The sequence below is a fragment of the Hypanus sabinus genome, chromosome 9 (genome assembly GCF_030144855.1).
Source record: "Hypanus sabinus isolate sHypSab1 chromosome 9, sHypSab1.hap1, whole genome shotgun sequence".
Classification (NCBI taxonomy): Eukaryota; Metazoa; Chordata; class Chondrichthyes; order Myliobatiformes; family Dasyatidae; genus Hypanus; species Hypanus sabinus.
Window position 1 is genome coordinate 129,047,570 of NC_082714.1, and position 18,941 is coordinate 129,066,510.

Below are 18,941 nucleotides of genomic sequence, written 5' to 3' on the forward strand. Positions count from 1 at the left end.
CACTGCCTGGAAGACTGATCTCATACTTGAAATGGTGACTGTGGGCTCAGATGTGCTGAAGGCAGTTGGGAATGGGAATGGCATTACAGTCTCTTCCTGTTCAAAATGTGCATAGAATGCATTCAGCTCATTCGACAGAGATACACGTTTGTTGGTGATGCTGCCTGACGGTTTTATAGCCTGTTACAGCACGTAAGCCCCATCAAAAATGACGGCTGCTCTGGGATTTGATTTTGGACTAGTATTGTTTCTTGGCATCCCTGATAGCTTTATAAAGGTCGTATCTCGATTTCTGTACAGTACTTCTACAGGAGGGGTACTTACTACAAATCTTAGCCTCTCCCTGTTGTGTGGAAAGAAAGTCCATTAGAGAAGGAGAGAAGGATAAAGGATTATAATGGGCTGTACAGTTAACAAAGATGCGGATTCTAATCAGTGTTAGGTGGTGCTCATCTGTCAGGATTGTAGGAGAAAAGAGGTATTTATAGTAAATGAGTAGATACCGGGTTTTGGATTGTGCCAAAGTTATTTTCATCAATAACTTCAACATTGCTTTGATCCAAAATGGAGACGATTTTCTCTCCCTTCCAGACTTGGGACACAGATAAACCTCCCTGCCCCATAATCCCACCTCTTCTTCCCACCTCAGATCTGGCCCTTTATCAACTTCCTTCAGTTGATGAATGCCTTATTTTTGTTTCTTACTTTGCTCTTCTTTCTATGCTGGGAAAAGACAGCAATGAGGAGTGACTACAGAAAGAAAGGGTGGATGCAAAAAGCATGAGTGAAAGGACTTGATTTCAGAACTCTGCAGCTGTTTGTAGGGTACTGTCATCTACTGGAGAGAAATCAACGAGTTGTATGTAAGGGCACAGAAATTGTCATCAAAATGGAGATCTGCATTTCACCTTTGCCATCATCGCTGGCCATTTAGACCTCGTCTGCTCTGCAGCTTTCAAGGGGCCAACATTGTTCTTAACTATCTTCTTTCTCTTCACATAGCTAAAAAAGCTTTTGCTATCCCCTTTTATATTCCTGGCTAGACTGAGCTCATACCTGATTTTTTTCTCTCCGTATTGCTTTTTTAGTTAAGATCTGCTGTTCCTTAAAACTTTCCAAATCATCTGTATTCCCACTCATCTTAGCCCTGTCATACTTCTTTTTCTTTAATGCTATACAATCTCTGACTTCCTTTGTCAACCACTGTGGCCCCTTCCCCCTCTTTGAATCCTTCCTTCTCATTGGAATGAACTGCTTTTGCATCTTTTGTATTATGCCCAAGAATATCTGCCACTGCTGATCCACTGTCTTTCCTGCCAGGGCATCCGCCCATTTAACTTTGGCCAGCTCTTCCCTCATGGCTCCGTAGTCTCCTTTATTTAATTGCAACACTGACACCTCTGATCTACCCTTATCCCTCTCAAATTGTAGATAAAAACTTATCATGTTATGATCACTAAATTGGGAGAAATTGTTATGGGAAACAGGGAAATGGCAACAGAATTTAATGCGTACTTTAGATCTGTCTTCACCAGGGAGGACACAAGCAATCTCCCAGATGTATGGATGGGCCAGGGTCATAAGATATCAGAGGAATTGAGACAGATTGACATTAGGAAAGAAACTGTGATGAGTAGACTGGTAGGACTGAAGGCTAATAAATCCCCGGGTCCAGATGGTCTGCATCCGAGGGTTCTAAAAGAGGTGGCTCAGGAAATTGCGGATGCATTGGTAATCATTTTCCAATGTTCCTTAGATTCAGGATCAGTTCCTGAAGATTGGAGAGTGGCTAATGTTATCCCACTTTTCAAGAAGGGAGGGAAGGAGAAAACGGAGAACTATCGCCCTGTTAGCCTAACGTCAGTCGTGGGGAAGATGCTTAAGTCCATTATTAAGGACAAAATAGTGGCACATCTTGATGGCAGAAATAGGATTAGGCCGAGTCAGCATGGATTTACCAAGGGCAAATCATGCTTGACTAATCTGTTGGAGTTTTTTGAGGGTGTTTCAAGGATGTTAGACGAGGGTAAGCCAGTGGATGTTGTGTACCTAGATTTTCAGAAGGCATTCGATAAGGTGCCACATAGGAGATTGGTGAGTAAAATCAGAGCTCATGGCATTGGGGGCAGGGTTTCAACATGGATAGAAAACTGGTTGGCAGATAGAAAGCAAAGGGTAGCAGTGAATGGGTGTTTCTCGGACTGGCTGGAGGTGACTAGTGGGGTACCACAGGGCTCTGTATTGGGACCACAGCTCTTTACGATTTATGTCAACGATTTAGATGAGGGCATTGAAAACTATATCAGCAAGTTTGCTGACGATACTAAACTGGGTGGCAGTGTGACATGCGAAGAGGACGTTAGGAGAATACAGGGAGACTTGGATAGGCTGGGTGAGTGGGCAGATACTTGGCAGATGTCATTCAATGTGAATAAATGTGAAGTTATCCACTTTGGAAGCAGGAACAAGAGGGCAGAGTATTGTCTGAACGGTGTAGAGTTAGGTAAGGGAGAAATGCAAAGAGACCTAGGAGTCCTAGTTCACCAGTCAATGAAGGTGAATGAGCAAGTGCAACAGGCAGTGAAGAGGGCAAATAGAATGTTGGCCCTTGTTACAAGGGGAATTGAGTACAAGAGCAAGGATGTCCTTTTGCATTTGTACAGGGCCCTGGTGAGACCACACCTGGAATATTGTGTACAGTTTTGGTCTCCAGGTTTAAGGAAGGACATTCTGGCAATTGAGGAAGTGCAGTGTAGATTCACTAGGTTGATTCCTGGGATGGCAGGGCTGTCTTACGCAGAGAGATTGGAGAGATTGGGCTTGTACAATTGAGGAGATTGAGAGGGGATCTGATTGAAACGTTTAAGATAATTAAAGGATTTTATAGGATTGAGGCAGGAAATATGTTCCAGATGTTGGGAGAGTCCAGTACCAGAGGGCATGGATTGAGAATAAGCAGTCAGTTATTTAAAACAGAGTTGAGGAAGAGCTTCTTCTCCCAGAGAGTTGTGGAGGTGTGGAATGCACTGCCTCGGAAGACGGTGGAGGCCAATTCTCTGGATGCTTTCAAGAAGGAGCTAGATAGATATCTGATGGATAGGGGAATCAAGGGATATGGGGACATGGCAGGGACTGGGTATTGATAGTGAATGATCAGCCATGATCTCAGAATGGCGGTGCAGACTCGAGGGGCCGAATGGTCTACTTCTGCACCTATTGTCTATTGTCTATTGAGTAGAAATGTTGGCCTCGTTTTCCTTCCTGGATGTTGTTCTTTGGTCCATTTTCACGCTGCCTCAGCTTCCTTATGTTGGCTCTGAAAGCCTCTCACTTGAAACGTGCCGAGATGACAGGCAAGTGGAGTTACAGTTTGAGGGATGCAGTATGTTGGACAAATCACAGAAGTGAAAAATAGAGCTGACAACACCAGGTACCAGTCAATCAGTAAATGCTAGTATAAATCAATTAAGGTCAACAGACAACATGTTTTCATGTGATTGTACACCTTTTTCTAAAGACTCATTCACCCTTTAAGCATCGGAAGTCTGAACAAAAGCTTTCTTCCTAATCAACTGGCTGCCTGTCAATACTCCCATCATCTTTAGAGCCCAGAAATAGAATAGAAAATAAAGCTCACCCTTCAAAATCACCTGTAAACATATCTATTGGTTTAACTCCAGATCTGACACTCATTCATATGAATTAGACTAGGCCAAGGAAGCTGTTACTGTAGTAAAAATTATAGAAGTTTTTTGGAGTTATATGTAAAAAGCTTCTAAATAAATTCACCAACTGTCAACAATAATAATTGTTGGTAAAAGTACTTAGTTTAAATGTATAATTATTTATAACTGTTATAAGGATTACAGTGATCATAATTAATAATAATGATGTTTAGGCACAGAGTGAATCTGTATTTGCTGACAAGTACTTTTATGGGCTCCGTTCACGAACACATGGATTTACACAACCATCATGCACATCCATTAGGTTTCCCTTATCTCTGGAAACAGACAAAGAAGAGAAAAGGTAACACCCAGAAAAAGGGGTCTACACTAGCTATGCTTCTTGATCTTGATGTAACCTCCATGTTTCCAACATAAGGCCATCCACTTTTGCGATGGCTACTGTTTGCAGAATTCTTGCTGCCTGTGCTCCTGAAACCCTCCATTCTTACTATTTTCCTTACCAGATCAATCTATGATATTTCAATTTCATTGGCATAAGATCATCTGACTGGCCTGTGTCAGCTTCTCATCGGGTGTTGACCAAAGCTATAAGCAGTATTGCTGTATGGCTCTCCCTTCAGCCTTGTGCCTAAAATGACTTCTTTTGTTCTGTCCAACTTGGAATAGTTCAAGCCAGGACAACTAAGTCAGCCAAACGCTGGGCCCAGATGCCCAGATCACAGGCTGTTTGTTCTACAAGCCTGTTATTTTGCATAATAAACAGTCTCTTATCTGAAATGATCTCAGGTTTAACAGATCATTAACAGAAACTCCTTATGTCCATGTTAAATTTCTCTAAGGCTAAGTCCACACTAGACCGGATAAATCAGTAACCAAAGCTTTTTCTCTTTATTTTGACCCTCCGTCCAAACTGAAACAGCGTTTCCCTCCCTTGAAAACAGAGCTTTTCTAAAACACTCTTCAGAGTGTATAAACCTGAAAACACTGACTGGCCGGTGTAATGTGTACAGGGTAACCGAAGCTTTTTAAAAACGCTGTCATGATGTGACAGAACAATAGTGGCGGCAGCGTGGCATCTCATTGTTTTCCTGAATGCATACGGCAACACCACAACAACAATGGCGGACGGCTTCAGGAGACCGTCCCTGAGCAGAATGTTACTGCAGCTTTGCAGTATGACAGAGAATTTCAACCCCCCACACATCCTAACAATTTCAGAACAGGTGGCAACAAGACTGAAGCCAGAGAGTTAGAAATATACTCACCAAATACTTTGACCCATAACTTACTGAATAAATAAGTGTACTCATTTTTCCCTGTTTTCTGTCCTTGCTTGCATGAAGGTGGTTTACCTATTTATGAAAGTACTTCTCTGACAATAGATGTGTAACAGCCTAATGTAACATTGTCTGGAAATACAAGATAACACTGATGCAGACGTGTTTTATATATTTAACAAGGTGCTTTATTAATGTATTGCTTGTGCAAACATTCAATAGATGCAATTGTCACTACTTCCAAAATACACACACAAAATGCTGGTGGAACACAGCAGGTCAGGCAGCACCTATAAGGAGAAGCACTGACGATGTTTCAGGCCGAGACCCTTCGTCAGGACTAACTGAAACTACTACTTTCAAATCTCTTACTATCTTTCCTTTCAGTTAGTCCTGACGAAGGGTCTCAGCCAGAAATGTCGACAGCGCTTCTCATTATAGATGCTGCCTGGCCTGCTGTGTTCCACCAGCATTGTGTGTGTTGTTCGAATTTCCAGCATCTGCAGATTTCCTCATGACTACTTCCAAAATGTCAGTTTTAAGTAGTAGCTTATGTTTGGTATAGACGTGAAATTGTTAAGGCCAAAAAAGGAAAATTGTAAGTTTCACTTTTACTCAGGTAAAAATGTCAGTTTTGTTCAGTAACTCATTTTATTGCACATGTTAAATAGGCAAAATAATACAGAAAGACATGGCAAAAGTAAAGGCAAACAAATGAGGTAACAGCAAATTTCACTTTTGCCCAGTAACAAGACTTATTGCTTTTAGTTATAGCTGTCATCCCTTTCATTGGTGAAGAGACTATGGCTGTAGGAAATGTTTCCAGTACTGTCGGTGAACTCCCTGTTGGTTGCCTCCATACAATCCAGTATTTGTTTTTTCAGTTTTAAGTCCTCCTGCGCGAGAAACAACAGCTGTCCTGATGCACCATCAATAACTCTCAGAGACTGGAAGTGAACGATAGGCTTTTATTAACAGCAAAAGGGAGCACGACATCTCGAAGACTGAGGGAGGAGCAGTGCCCCAATCACCTTTATACAGGGGTCTGTGGGAGGAGCCACAGGAGCAGTCAGCAGAGGGGCGTGTCCAGACAGGTATACATAGTTCACAATCAACTGGCTGCCTCTCAGTATTCCCATCATCTTTACAGCCCAGAAATAGAATAGAAAATAAAGCTCACCCTTCAAAATCACCTGTAAACATATCTATTGGTTTAACTCCAGATCTGACACTCATTCATATGAATTAGACTAGGCCAAGGAAGCTGTTATTGTAGTAAAAATTATAGAAGGTTTTTGGACTTATATGTAAAAAGTTAGATGTTCATTGTTTGGCAACTTCTCTTTAAGTTTTTCTAGTCTGTAACTGGACAAACGCACACCAAGTCTTTCAGGGTGAGATTCAACATCAAACCTGTCGCTTGTTTTTTGTAGATGTGTCCTGCACATGCCTGGTAGGAGGAGATTTGCTCAGATACCCATTTTAATGTGGATGGAGGTATTTGCAAAAACGCCTGGTGTGGACACCTATCATTTTTATGCGAAACTGGCTTTTTCAAAATTATCCGGTCTAGTATGGACGTAGTCTAAGTTATCCTGCAAGCAAGAACTCAGCAAATAGTTCACAAAATGGCAGCTGCAACAACAGAATCATAAATGGCCACCTCCATTCCTGCATCCACATGGCAAGAACAAAGATTTTTGTTTTGTCTATTTCCACTGTGTGGTGAACTACATATACCTGGCTGGACACGCCTCCTGCTGACTGCTCCTGTGGCTCCTCCCACAGACCCCTGTATAAAGGTAATCAAGGCCTGAGCCTGGCCTCTCAGTCTCCAGGATGTAGTATGGTGGTCACTCACTGCTCGTTCCTTCTTCCAGTCAATAAAAGCCGATATCTCGCCTTACGTCTCAGAGTGAGTTATTGATGGTGCATCACACTGCCAGGCCTCATTCCTGCTCACTGATTTATAGAATATAGATTTTTCTAGCTAACATGACTTTCTTTGACTGGCTGAATATATCTTTGAATTGTTGGTTTATTCAATTGTGACTGATTTACAAACAACTAAGCTTATTGTTTACTTCATCTTCAGCATTCAGGTCACATGTATTCTACGGAAGATATCCCTCCAGTGCGTCTTTCAAATGCCTCGAACATAGCAGTGAATGGTCTGCTTGCTCGAGAAGTTGTGGGATAGGTGTCTCCACCCGAATTTCAAACAAAAATTCTCGTTGTATTTTGGAAACACAAAGCCAACTTTGTATTGTGAGGCCATGCCAAAAGGATTATGTAAAACAAGTTCACATGGTGAGTAATCGTCAGTGGGTTTATTATCCAATAATCTAGTCACAAGTGAGGCTGTTGAAAAGGATGTAAGATTTTGTAACATGTAAATAAAATTGAAAGAGTAGAGAGAAAATTTTACAGGCATTTTCTCAGGTCTGGAGGACCAGAGTTATAAGGAAAGATTAAATAGGTTAGGACTTTAATTCTTTGAAGGTAGAAGACTGGGAGGAGAATCCAAGATGATAAGGGGTATAGATTGAAGCTGAAAAGTTTAAGTGGAACATGATGGGAAACTCCTTCATTCAGAGGGTTGTGAGAGTGTGGAATGAGCTGCCAGCACAAGTGGTACATGCAAGCTCGATTTGAACTTTTAAGCAAAGTTTGGATAGGTGCATGGATGGTAGGGGTACACAGGGCTATGGTCCCAGTGCAGGCCGATGGGAGTAGGCAGTTTAAATTGTTTTGGCATGGACTAGATGGGCCAAAGAGCCTGTTTCTGTGCTATACTTGTCTCTGACTCTAGATTGATGGTTGAAATTCTTTCAGTTATTGCTGTAGTAGTCCATGTAGACATGCATTGGAAGATTAACTGTTGACATGAAAGGGATAACAATAGAAGGATGAAGGATTGCCATATAAATAAACAATTCAGACAAGACTGTAAATAATAAACTACTGGGAGAGGATTTCTTTGAGTATTAAATAAAGTTAGCATTGGCACATTTGTGAAGACTATTGATAATTGTAGAGCACAAATGCAATGTCTAGCAGAGTATAACTAGAGGAGTTTCCCATTTTTAATGAATGTATCATTTAATAGCTCTTAGTGACCATGCACAAATGCAAAATTTAGGAAGCTGCCCTGTGAGTTTCCTTGCTTTTCCAGGGGGCATTGTAGATAGTTCAATAATCTGCTATTGCAAAATAATCATGCACGATACTCAACAGGAAAGTCAGGGTGTGAGGAGATGGTCCTGAAGGTATAGGGAGTGACCATAGAGGGAGCCGGGAGATGCAGGATAGTGGTGGGGAGACAGGTTGAGTAGGGGAATGGAACAGATTGGGGGAGCTCCAAGAAAATGATTGGAAAGGCTGATGGGAAGGGTTTGATGGAGCTATGAGGACAAGAGAAGGAAAAAAAGAATCTGCTATGAAGAGAAGACACCTCAGGTATTAAGGCAGAAAGACAGATAGAGTGAGGCCCTGTAACACAGTTGCAGGCAACCCCTGGTTTTGAGTTGTTTTAGTTTTTGGGCTGTGTGCCACTTATGGGCTGATTATGCACAGCAGGTTTTCATGTAAATAACATATCCATTGAACGATACATGCTGATCAGTGTCACAGCTTAAGCATAGTGGCTTCCACCTTGTCCCAACCGCACTTTCACTTGTGTACAAAATGATGTGCAACATCAAAAAAGGAAAATGGAGAATTTCTAGGTAACAGATCTCAGCAAGGTTTCTTCAGGCCACGTGTTAAGGAGACGAATAGGTGCTTGTGCAGGTTACCCAGATCCAAGGTCTCTGTAGTTCCTGTCATACTGTTATGTATTTCTCAACACCACAGCTTCCAGTGCAAAAACCTACAGAAAATTTATGGAAAATGTAAATGGAATGAATGGCCAGTGCCATTGTAAAAGGATTGTTTTTGTCAATTCTCTCTTGTCTGTCACAGTGCCCCTTTATGACAAAGGTGGTGTTGTCATCCTAATCATTTCTGAAGGTGAACATATATTGACTGTTACAATCAATCTCGGATAAATTCAATTACAGTAAAAGTTTCGAATCTGAGAGACAGGGAAATATCACAGTGAACAAGATGTCTATTTTCAAATTGAATAACTGCACTTAGTTGTTGTGTTCTGACAACATTATACAGAACTTGTCTCTTTTTTTTCAGGGAATGAATATTTGCCAGCCAACAACCAGGGCACACCGACCAGTCCACTTTGAATACAACAATTGCATCAGCGTTAGGAACTACAGGCCTGTCTACTGTGGGTCGTGCTCTGACAGGCGCTGCTGCACTCCATACAGAACCAGAACAGAAAGCATAGAGTTCAAGTGTAAGCACGGCAGGATTGAAAAACAGCAGATGATGTTCATTATTACCTGTGCTTGTCATTATAACTGCTCACAGGCTTAGAAATAATTGGAATCCTCTATCACATGGCAGCAATAATAGCAGCTTATTTCCAAACAACATTGTACAGTGTAAAAAACAGTTACTACTGTATATTGAAGATTTAAGTATGACATGTGTTTCCATACAGTTCAAATGGGAACATTTGTCTTTGAACTATTCCTATTTAATGCACAGTTCAGCTATTTTAACATTAAGTTTCCAATGCTAAAAAACACATCGTCCTTATAAAAAAGGTTGGTGAACAATTTAAGTTACTGCATGTCAATAATTAATTGCTTTGCAGAATTCATCTAAAGCTCTTGTTACTAGAATCTGAGGTTACATTTCGCTCTGCTGTTCGGTTACAAGTAACATGCCAGGAGCATGGTGCTTCAAAACCCTTTGGCTGTGGTATCTTTGAGACCTGCCTCTGGGAAATTCAATATCGCACATGGTGGTTCAATATCACTGGGGAGGGAGGTAGACATTTATAGATCAGTAGGGAAATGAGGGCCAATTATTAGCTAAAGGATTTGATGGGATGAGCTGTTTAGTAGTGAAGTTGAGGATGATTACAGCCAAGGGGCCTTTGGTTACTAAGGGTATGTTGGAGTCAGGCGTCAATGGGTGGGGGAGTATTGGATTTTGTTTCTGCTGGCAGATGAGGGGATCGTGGAGGAGAGTAAGTCCGAGATCTTGATGATGGGATTGTAATGATCACAAACTGGTGGGTGGGATAAAGGTAGCTGCTGTTAAGGATGTGGGAGGGAGGAATTCTGTTCAAGGAGAGCCAGGTACGTACAATATTTAAACAGCGCCCCCTGGGGTTAGGTTTCCATTTCTGGGCTTCACAGGCTGGGAGATGCTTAGGGAGCCCTGCACATATGCATTTCAAAGTGAGGTGCTGGGCAGACCCAGAAGGAAAATCTTAGACTGTGTACTGTAACTCCAGCTAGTTAATGAATATTCCATTCCATTTGATTTCTCACCGGAGTTAACTTGCGTGGTTCATAATAACATAGCGCTGCATGAATCAGCAGCCAAGCATGACTTCAAAAGCAAAATATACCAAAGCAGGAAATCAGAAATCAATGAAAATCCCAGAAAATGCAGGAAGTAACAGGCCAGGCTGCACCCATGGATTTGTGAAAGACGCAGGTATCATTTTAGGCCCGATGAAACATCACTAACCCAAAGTTCTGAGTTTACCTCTCCACAGATGCCGCTTGTTGTGCATTTAATTTTTTTTCTCTGTGAGGTGTGAGTGTCAACAATCACAGTTAGGCACTTGGGGAACCAATGGACATCTCCCAAAATGTATTTGCCAAGCTGTAAGCTCCCTCTGCTGGCAATACTAGATTGCACGAGGCACAGAGCAGCAATCAGCCCAGCTGAATGTGAATCTCTGCAGTGCGATGTGCCATAATATAAAAAGGAAACAATAGCTGCAGCATTGTCAAAGGTTTGGCAATTTCTTTTGATGCAAAGAATAAAGTATTTTTAAAGTTAAAAGTAATATTGCACATATTACTACTCAAAATGTATATTCTAAAGCCTTTTGCTTAAATAATGTATTATATGTAAATTTGTTTGTTAGTACACATTTCCATGCACTTTGTTTATGTAGTAATTATATTTTTTCGTTACTTGTCATTGTTTCTAAAGATGTATGTTATGAGGAGTGAGAGGATAATTAACTTTGTAAACAAAATCTCTTTGCTGTCATTTCTATCTGCATTTTCATCAAAAAGCAAGTACGAATTTAAAAAGAGGATATTTATGTTTTCACATGTTTTCATACACAGCTTTGCAGAACTGTCCTTGATTTTCTCCTCACTCTAAGGATAATAGAGGGTTACACACAAAAAGCCTTCAAGAATCTTGCTGCACAATCACCAAAAACACACCTTTGAGTCACTATGGCAGAAGATGTACTGAAATGAGTCGATGAATCTCCCACTTGATGCCCTTCCTCCCAACATCCACTGCTTGGACTCAGAGCTTAATATCAACTGAGGGACCAGGCTCTCAGCTCAGAGCATCAATCAGTGAGGAATATATCAATTAGGAGCCAAAACTAGTCACATTGCCTCTTCAGTATGTGTTAGTAACATCATGGATGAGCTGATTAAAAATAGTAAAAGAAATAAAAGTCAAATAAACTGCAGATGCTGGAAATCCGAAATAAAAACATGAGATGCTAGAAGCACTTGGTATATCAGGGTCCATCCATGGAAAAAGAAACAGTCAACATTTCTGATGGGGGTATCTGAATCTGAAAATGTTAAGTGTTTCTCTTTCCATAGATGTTGACTGACTTGCTGAGTGTTTCTGATCTTATTTTAGTAAAAGTTATGATCGGTTAAATCAGGAACTAATTGGTGGATGGAGTAAAATTTGTGTTTAAAAGTCCTGTAGATAGTCGCCAGATAAGACATCACTAAGCGACGGTCTATTAAAGCAACAGACTTGTGCAAGAGGGCTGTTGAGGTCTTGATTATGTGTTATACTATATTTGGGACGGGAATGGTTTTAATTATATAAGTTAATGGGTTTGACCAGGTTTTTTTTCTTGTCTCTTTGATATGATTGTCTACGAGAACTGCTTTGCCTTTCTAATGTGTTGGTGCTAGAGGAGGGTGGTTAAGGTTCAGTCTCTGACATCGCTAAGTGACTCTCACAGATATTACAAAGTAAAGGGTTGTATAAGAAGGGTGGTGGGAGGGGGGTGGGAAGGGGGTAACTCAGGGCTCCACCACCAATTTACAACAAATCCAGGGGAAGATGAGCAATACAGAAAAATTAGAAAATCTTACTATTGTATCATCTAATGATAGAAGCTTAAACTCTCCTTACAAGTGTTCAAAAGTTTTAGATTTCTTAAGTAGAAAGAAAATAGATATCATGCTGTTATAGGAAACATATCTTAAACCTATTGACATTCCCAGGGTTCAAAGCCACTTTTATAAACCCGTTGTGGCATCAGCTGATGGTACTCATATGAAAGGAGTTATGATACTAATGAGACGTAGTATTAATGCATGAATTGAAAGGACTGGCGCTGACAACGAAGGACGTCTAGCTTTTTGCTGTACATCCATTCAGGGTAAAAAAGTTGCATTCATTAGCCTATATGCCCCAACTATATTCGAGGTTGAAGTTTTTTCCCTCAATTACCTCATAATTACTGAAGTTAAGTGACTACCAACTATATGTTGGTTCGGACATGAATGCTTTAGTAAACAATAACCTCAATAAATCTTCCTCAACTATGTCAAGCTCTCAAGAATCTGCTTCCAAAGCACTTAACCTTTTTCTAACAGATTTAAATTTAACTGATGCATGGAGGGTGCATAATCCATCTGCTAAAGACTATACCTTCTTCTCCATAAGACATAAAACTTTCTCACAGATAGATTACATCCTTATATCCTCCGGTTTGCTGACTTTGGTACACTCAATAGAATCTATCTGATCACAACGCAGTTATATCTACTTTTTATTATGGCAAAATTAAAAATAAGGCTACTAGGTGGAGGTTTAACTCCACCCTTCTAAAAAAGGACGAATTTCTAACACAACTGAGAACAAAACTGACGGAATTTATAAATTTAAATAAAAATAGTGTCTCGGATGTGCCAGTGGTTTGGGCCTCCGTCAAGGATTTATAGACAATAGATAATAGGTGCAGGAGTAGGCCATTCAGCCTCTTGAGCCAGCACCGCCATTCAATGTGATCACGGATGATCATCCACAATCAGTACCCCGTTCCTGCCTTCTCCCCATATCCCTTGACGCCGCTATTTTTAAGAGCTCTATCCATCTCTTTCTTATGAATAACGCCATAAGGTTCAGTTCCCACCTACATAAAAGCCGGCTTCAAATGATTTCCACCCTAGAAGAACAATGTAAGGTTTTGGAGAATGATCTCAAAAGGAGATAACAAAGGAAAATGAGCTCAAAACAAAACAAGCAGAATTAGATGATTTATTAAGAAGCAGGGTAGAATATATGATCCATATAACCAAACACAAGTATTATGCAGAAGGCAGCAGACCGAGCCATCTTTTGGCACTAACGCTCAAACAACAGGAAGCTAAAAGGTCTACACCAGTGATTAGATGTGCTAAACGTGGAGTAGTATCTTCAACAGAGGAAATAAATGAGACATTCAAGAATTACTTTAAAGATCTGTATACAAGCAACTCAGTTCCTTCTAAGAATGACTTCACAGATTTTTTTTTAGTGTATTAGACCTCCCTACATTGTCATTAGAGGACACCAAAACTCTAGACTCTCCTGTTACACTGGATGAGCTGCTCAAAACAGTCAAAGCTACAAATAAGGGCCGTACACCAGGTATAGATGGCATACCTGTGGAACTTTACCTAGCACTTTGGGATATTCTTGGACCAATATGGTTAGAAACATTAAATTATGCTATTGGAAATGGCACTCTACATAGAGATCTAAACACAGCCCTGATCACAGTTATACCTAAGCCTGGTAAGAACCCCTTGGAGTGTGCCAATTACCGTCCAAACTCCTTGATAAATGCCAACCTCAAGATATTTTCCAAAGTCTTAACCAGCAGGCTTGAGATAGTAGTTGGGAAAATAATTAGCCCATATCAAACAGGCTTTATTAGGGACATCTCGCATCTGATATTCACCAGCTCTTACACAAACTGAGTGCAACACATAAAATCCCGCCTGCCTGTGGCCTGCTATTTCCAGATGCTGAAAAAGCATTTGATCACCTTGAATGGCCGTATCTTTGGAGAGTTCTAAAATAATTTATGTTTGGCGATAAATTTATCAATATGATTCAAACACTGTACGCTAATCCTTCAGCCCGGGTATGTGTGGGAGGAGGTTTCTCAGAGTTATTTGACATAGGACAGGGCACATGACAAGGGGACCCTCTGTCTCCTTTAATTATTACTATATCTATTGAACCACTTGCACATTTAATTAGAAACTCTCCTCAGATCTCCCCTATTACAACACGAGGGGTGATTGATAAGTTCGTGGCCTAGGATAGAAGGAGTCAATTTTAGAAAACCTAGCACATTTATTTTTCCTACATTTACACATTTAGTTCAGCAGTTGTAGAGCATACGGATCCCTTCTTTGTAGAAGTCGGCGTTTTGGATCTCCAGAAGTGGTCCACAGCAGGGGTGATTGATAAGTTTGTGGCCTGAGGTAGACGGAGATGAATTATTAACTTCAAACTTTCTGTATTATCACTCAATGAGTTGAACTGCGTGTGCACATAATGAGAGCATCTTAGACCTCCAGGTGGTCCACAGCAGGGGTGATTGACATTCATGGCCTAAGGTAGAAGGAGATGAGTTATACGTGAACGTGCAGTTCAATTCTGAGTGAAAATACATAAACAAGGGTTCTAATGGAAGGAAACTGAGCTGAAATGCTCACACGTGGAGCAACCAGGGTTTGTTTCCATACATTCAGCACTCAAACCACAACCTTGTCCTCACTGAAATCATTGGTTTGCTTAGATCTCAACCATAACTATACACATGTTCAATAGACATCAGGTTAATAGTGACTGTCAACTCCTTAGGCTCGTGATCCTTCTAGGCTGCTCCTATTGGTCTCTGCCATACTTCATAATTGTTGCATTAGGGACATTGCTCAAACTTCATACTCAAGAATTAAAAAGTGGTGACTTCATGTACTTTTCCTTCTGCCCACAGGAACAACCAGAGTTCTCAGGGTTTTCCCAAGTGCAGGGAAGACCCAGAAGCTGAACTCCATGTTATGGAGAGCTCACTGGCAGTTTCCATTTGCCACCTGGCTGGAGTTCTGCAGGGCCTCTACAGATTCCCTGCACTATGAAACTTGTGTACTTCAGGCAGTGACCTTTACCAAACTTATCCAGTCCCTCAGGATCTTCCACCGTTGCAGACTCTATTTATGCAGTGACAAATGTACCCTGCAGCTTCATTCCTTAAAATTGATTGCAATGAATTGCTAAAGGCCAACAGCTGTGAGGGGGCTGCAAGCTAAAACCTTGTGTTGACATTAGACGTAATGAGACTGTTCTGTGAGCCTGCCAACTCAAATTCTTACTTTTTAAGCAAATTTCATAAATTCTATTAGTGTGACTCATAATAATGTCTTAACGATAGGCAGCGATTTTTCAGCCCTTATTTCTTGATACAACTGGTCGAGGTACAACAAGAAATGTCTTGCCTCCATATGCAGTCAGTGATCATTTTACTTTATATTAGACTTTTCAAAATAAATCAAAGGATGTGGCTGAAAAAGAGACCAACCTTGATGATATCGTAAGACATCAAAGCTAGGTACCTGCAAAGGTGGACGAGGTACCTACCCCCAACTGTCCTCATATGAACTATATGGCTGGAGAAGGCATTTATTAATGGCATTATTTTAAAAGCAGGATAGCATACAAAACTTTCAGGAAACTGTTGAACTGTGAAATAACTATAGTACAAAATGAAAAGGTTGAAACTTGAAGGTAAGTGAGCCAATAATATGAAAGAGGGTTCCAAAAGAATTTTCAGATGAATAAAGAGTTGAAAAGAGGTGAGAGTAGAAATTGGACCACTGGAAAGATAGTAATGGGGGGAAAGAAATGGAAAGTGAACTTAGTAAGTATTTTGCATCATTCTTCACTATGGAATACACTAGCACCATGCCAGAAATTCTAGTGTCAGGGCGAAGAAGATAAGATAGACACTTTACTGTTCCCAAAGGAAACTGCAAGTACACAGTAGCAATGCAAGTGCACAGGTATACAAACTTACAAATATTAGAAGCGAAGTAAGAAAGAATAAAACACAAGTACCTCAAACAGTCTAACAGGAGGGGTTAATAGAGCCTAATGGCTGAGGGTAAGAACGACCTCATATAGCACTCTTTGGAGCAGTGCAGTTGTCTTAGTCTATTACTAAAAGTGCTCCTCTGTTCAGCCGAGGCGGCATGCAGAGGGTCAGAAATATTGTCCAGAATTGCCATAATTTTCTGTAGAGTCTTTTGTTCTACCACAGCCCCCAGTGTGTGCAGTTTGACTCCTATAACAGAGCCAACCTTTCCAATCAGTTTATTGAGCCTGCTGGCATCATCTGTGTTGATGCCATTACCCCAGCACACCACTGCACTGGCGACAACAGACTGGTACAACATGTGAAGGAGAGGCTTGCATACTCCAAAGGATATCAATCTCCTCAGGAAGTAGAGGTGACAGTGTTTTAAGCAAAGAGAGGAGGAATGGGCTAAGAATTCTATACTTGAATGCGCGTAGTGTCAGAAATAAGACAGATGAAGCTCAGATGAAAATGGGGAACTACGATATCGTTGGGATAACGGAGACATGGCTGCAAGGGGATCAGGCCTGGGAATTGAGTGTACCAGGGTATACGTGCTATCGTAGAGACAGACATATGGGAAGAGGGGGTGGGGTGGCCCTGTTGGTGAGGAATGAGATTCAGTCCTTAGCAAGAGGTGACTTGGGAACAGGGGAAGTAGAGTCTGTGTGGATTGAGCTGAGGAACAGTAAGGGTAAAAAGACCCTAATGGGTGTTGTGTACAGGCCCCCAAACAGTAGCGTGGATATTGGGTACAAGTTGATTAGGGAGTTAACATTGGCATGTGCTAAAGGTAATGTAGTTGTTATGGGAGATTTCAACATGCAGGTGAACTGGGAGAATCAGGTAGGTGCTGGACCCCAGGATAGGGAGTTTGTGGAGTGTCTAAGGGATGTATTTTTGGAACAGCTTGTGCTTGAGCCAACCAGGAACGAGGCTATTTTGGACTTGGTGATGTGTAATGAACAGGAATTGATAAGTGATCTTGAAGTAAAGGAGCCATTAGGAAATAGTGATCATAACATGATAAGTTTTAATCTACAATTTGAGAGGGATAAGGGCAGATCAGAGGTGTCAGTGTTGCAATTAAATAAAGGAGACTACGGAGTCATGAGGGAAGAGCTGGCCAAAGTTAAATGGGCGGATGCCCTGGCAGGAAAGACAGTGGATCAGCAGTGGCAGATATTCTTGGGCATAATACAAAAGATGCAAAAGCAGTTCATTCCAATGAGAAGGAAGGATTCAAAGAGGGGGAAGGGGCCACAGTGGTTGACAAAGGAAGTCAGAGATTGTATAGCATTAAAGAAAAAGAAGTATGACAGGGCTAAGATGAGTGGGAATACAGATGATTGGGAAAGTTTTAAGGAGCAGCAGATCTTAACTAAAAAAGCAATACGGAGAGAAAAAATCAGGTATGAGCTCAGTCTAGCCAGGAATATAAAAGGGGATAGCAAAAGCTTTTTTAGCTATGTGAAGAGAAAGAAGATAGTTAAGAACAATGTTGGCCCCTTGAAGAATGAATTGGGAGAAATTGTTATGGGAAACAGGGAAATGGCAACAGAATTTAATGCGTACTTTAGATCTGTCTTCACCAGGGAGGACACAAGCAATCTCCCAGATGTATGGATGGGCCAGGGTCATAAGATATCAGAGGAATTGAGACAGATTGACATTAGGAAAGAAACTGATGAGTAGACTGGTAGGACTGAAGGCTAATAAATCCCCGGGTCCAGATGGTCTGCATCCGAGGGTTCTAAAAGAGGTGGCTCAGGAAATTGCGGATGCATTGGTAATCATTTTCCAATGTTCCTTAGATTCAGGATCAGTTCCTGAAGATTGGAGAGTTTCTAATGTTGTCCCACTTTTCAAGAAGGGAGGGAAGGAGAAAACGGAGAACTATCGCCCTGTTAGCCTAACGTCAGTCATGGGGAAGATGCTCGAGTCCATTATTAAGGACGAAATAGTGGCACATCTAGATGGCAGAAATAGGATTAGGCCGAGCCAGCATGGATTTACCAAGGGCAAATCATGCTTGACTAATCTGTTGGAGTTTTTTGAGGGTGTAACAAGGATGTTAGACGAGGGTAAGCCAGTGGATGTTGTGTACCTAGATTTTCAGAAGGCATTCGATAAGGTGCCACATAGGAGATTGGTGAGTAAAATCAGAGCTCATGGCATTGGGGGCAGGGTTTCAACATGGATAGAAAACTGGTTGGCAGATAGAAAGCAAAGGGTAGCAGTGAATGGGTGTTTCTCGGACTGGCTGGAGGTGACTAGTGGGGTACCACAGGGCTCTGTATTGGGACCACAGCTCTTTACGATTTATGTCAATGATTTAGATGAGGGCATTGAAAACTATATCAGCAAGTTTGCTGACGATACTAAACTGGGTGGCAGTGTGACATGCGAAGAGGACGTTAGGAGAATACAGGGAGACTTGGATAGGCTGGGTGAGTGGGCAGATACTTGGCAGATGTCATTCAATGTGAATAAATGTGAAGTTATCCACTTTGGAAGCAGGAACAAGAGGGCAGAGTATTGTCTGAACGGTGTAGAGTTAGGTAAGGGAGAAATGCAAAGAGACCTAGGAGTCCTAGTTCACCAGTCAATGAAGGTGAATGAGCAAGTGCAACAGGCAGTGAAGAGGGCAAGTGGAATGTTGGCCTTTGTTACAAGGGGAATTGAATACAAGAGCAAGGATGTCCT

The 18,941-nt window shown here is 41.3% G+C and overlaps 1 protein-coding gene across 1 annotated transcript in view; it reads left to right on the forward strand.

Moving 5' to 3' along the window:
- LOC132399796 (CCN family member 2-like) overlaps positions 1-11,941 on the forward strand; it is a 33,583-nt gene extending 21,642 nt beyond the window's left edge. Inside the window, exons 4-5 of the mRNA XM_059980554.1 lie at positions 7,062-7,276; positions 9,155-11,941. Coding sequence (XP_059836537.1) covers positions 7,062-7,276; positions 9,155-9,400 — 461 coding nt within the window. The 3' untranslated portion in view covers positions 9,401-11,941. The remainder of the gene's footprint in view (positions 1-7,061; positions 7,277-9,154) is intronic.
- Positions 11,942-18,941: the final 7,000 nt, after the last annotated feature.